This window comes from Amphimedon queenslandica, unplaced genomic scaffold, assembly GCF_000090795.2.
Source record: "Amphimedon queenslandica unplaced genomic scaffold, v1.1 AMPQUscaffold_4327_Cont23693, whole genome shotgun sequence".
In the NCBI taxonomy this organism is placed as follows: Eukaryota; Metazoa; Porifera; class Demospongiae; order Haplosclerida; family Niphatidae; genus Amphimedon; species Amphimedon queenslandica.
Genome location: NW_003555360.1, coordinates 1 through 1,512, shown reverse-complemented (window position 1 = coordinate 1,512; position 1,512 = coordinate 1). Strand labels below are relative to the sequence as shown.

Below are 1,512 nucleotides of genomic sequence, written 5' to 3'. Positions count from 1 at the left end.
ACTAATGATAGTGCTGCACCTGACTATTGTTTATATTTAAAGTTTAAGACAGGGTTACGTGAACCCATTCAAAAATTTTGTAAGACAAAAAACTATCAGATTCATTTCACCTGCAAATCTCTCATTTTATAGTCAGTTATTCGTAAAAGGCTATCGTGGGTCGTCCTCTCTATCTTTATTGTGGTTAACAGTTGATACTACTTTTAATTAACTTTAATTAACTGTTACTACTACATGATTGTCTACTATCTCCAGCCCCTTGCTTTTAGTGTTTCAAATGTTTAATTGTTTATATTAATAGATTCAAACAGGCCACGTTATGTTGACCCATTCAAGGGGATTGTAAATTTAAAAACAAAGTGTAGTAGGTTAGATACGATACCAAAGTACTCATATATCCGATACCAGGCCTCCAATACCAAGTACTCGATACCAAATCCTGGTATCGAGTAGTGAGTAACCACGCCCCACCACACCTATTTTTGCCGTCATAATTATGGCCACATCCTTTAATAATTACAAAATGGCGGCTTATTTGACTTCATTTTTATTAATAACTAATAATAACTTAATTGCACATGCGCAGTAGCTGACTACTCATTCACTACTCGATACCATCGATACTGAGACTCAGACTACTTGGTATCCGTACTGATTCAAAATAAAGAAATTATTACTATTATTTTATTATTATTATTATTATTATTATTATTAATTATTACTTTCTCTGCAAATGTAAATATTTTCCTCTGATCTTCTCCTCCAAATTGAGCGTCAACCTTCAAATACTCTTCATCAAGAGCCTGCCAATTAATAAAAACAAAATTAATTAAACAATACAGTGATATCTGATTCTAATCCAGAATACCTCAATTATGATCATTATTATAATTATCATAATAATTATTTATTATAATAATTATTTATAATTATTTATTATAATTATTATAATAATTTATTTATTAACAAGTACATGTACATGTATATAACATGAACTCACTTGTAGTCCAGGATAGAGTAGTCCACTCAATAGTGGGAACTTGACTTGTTTCACAACTTCAGCCCCTGCCTTCTTAGCATCATGCTGTAGTGTATGGGGAGAGGTTTAATTAATTGAGTGGGTGTGTCTCATTAATTATTCATTACTTGTGATACGACTGACGTCATCTTATAAACATCAAGAGTGTACTCCCTAATATGGGCATTAATAACTAGTAATTAACTATTATTATAAAAATTTTAACTATTAATTAACCTGCTCAGTTGGTAGTAATACAATAATAATAATAATATTAATAATATGATGGGATGTGCTGAGAACGTGAGGAACTTATTGGAGAAGAGTATGAGTCAGTGGAAGTGTGAGCTGAATGCTGGGGGGACTGTTTTGGGAGAAGTACCAATCAATCGAGGAATATTTTAAGGAGATAGTCTTTCTCCATTGTTGTTTGTGGTTTGTTTAGTCCCACTAACAATGGTTTTGCATAAGGTGAAAGTTGGATATGAGACGAG

The 1,512-nt window shown here is 31.9% G+C and overlaps 1 protein-coding gene across 1 annotated transcript; it reads right to left on the bottom strand.

Moving 5' to 3' along the window:
• Nucleotides 1-580: 580 nt before the first annotated feature.
• LOC109592679 (tyrosine--tRNA ligase, cytoplasmic-like) lies at nucleotides 581-1,268 on the bottom strand. Its single transcript, XM_020008071.1, has 4 exons — nucleotides 1,256-1,268; nucleotides 1,147-1,192; nucleotides 1,001-1,084; nucleotides 581-803 (listed from the first exon to the last, which is right to left on the bottom strand). The coding sequence occupies exons 2-4, from the start codon at nucleotides 1,165-1,167 to the stop codon at nucleotides 657-659; spliced, it is 252 nt and encodes an 83-aa protein (XP_019863630.1). The 5' UTR covers nucleotides 1,168-1,192; nucleotides 1,256-1,268; the 3' UTR covers nucleotides 581-656.
• Nucleotides 1,269-1,512: the final 244 nt, after the last annotated feature.

Bases quoted from the DNA above. Each gene is read 5' to 3' on its own strand.
- LOC109592679 (XM_020008071.1), bottom strand. From the start codon at position 1,167: ATGACGTCAGTCGTATCACAA. The intron at 1,085-1,146 runs GTAATGAATAAT...CATACACTACAG, and splicing joins TGACGTCAGTCGTATCACAA to CATGATGCTAAGAAGGCAGG. The intron at 804-1,000 runs GTGAGTTCATGT...ATTAATTGGCAG, and splicing joins TACTCTATCCTGGACTACAA to GCTCTTGATGAAGAGTATTT.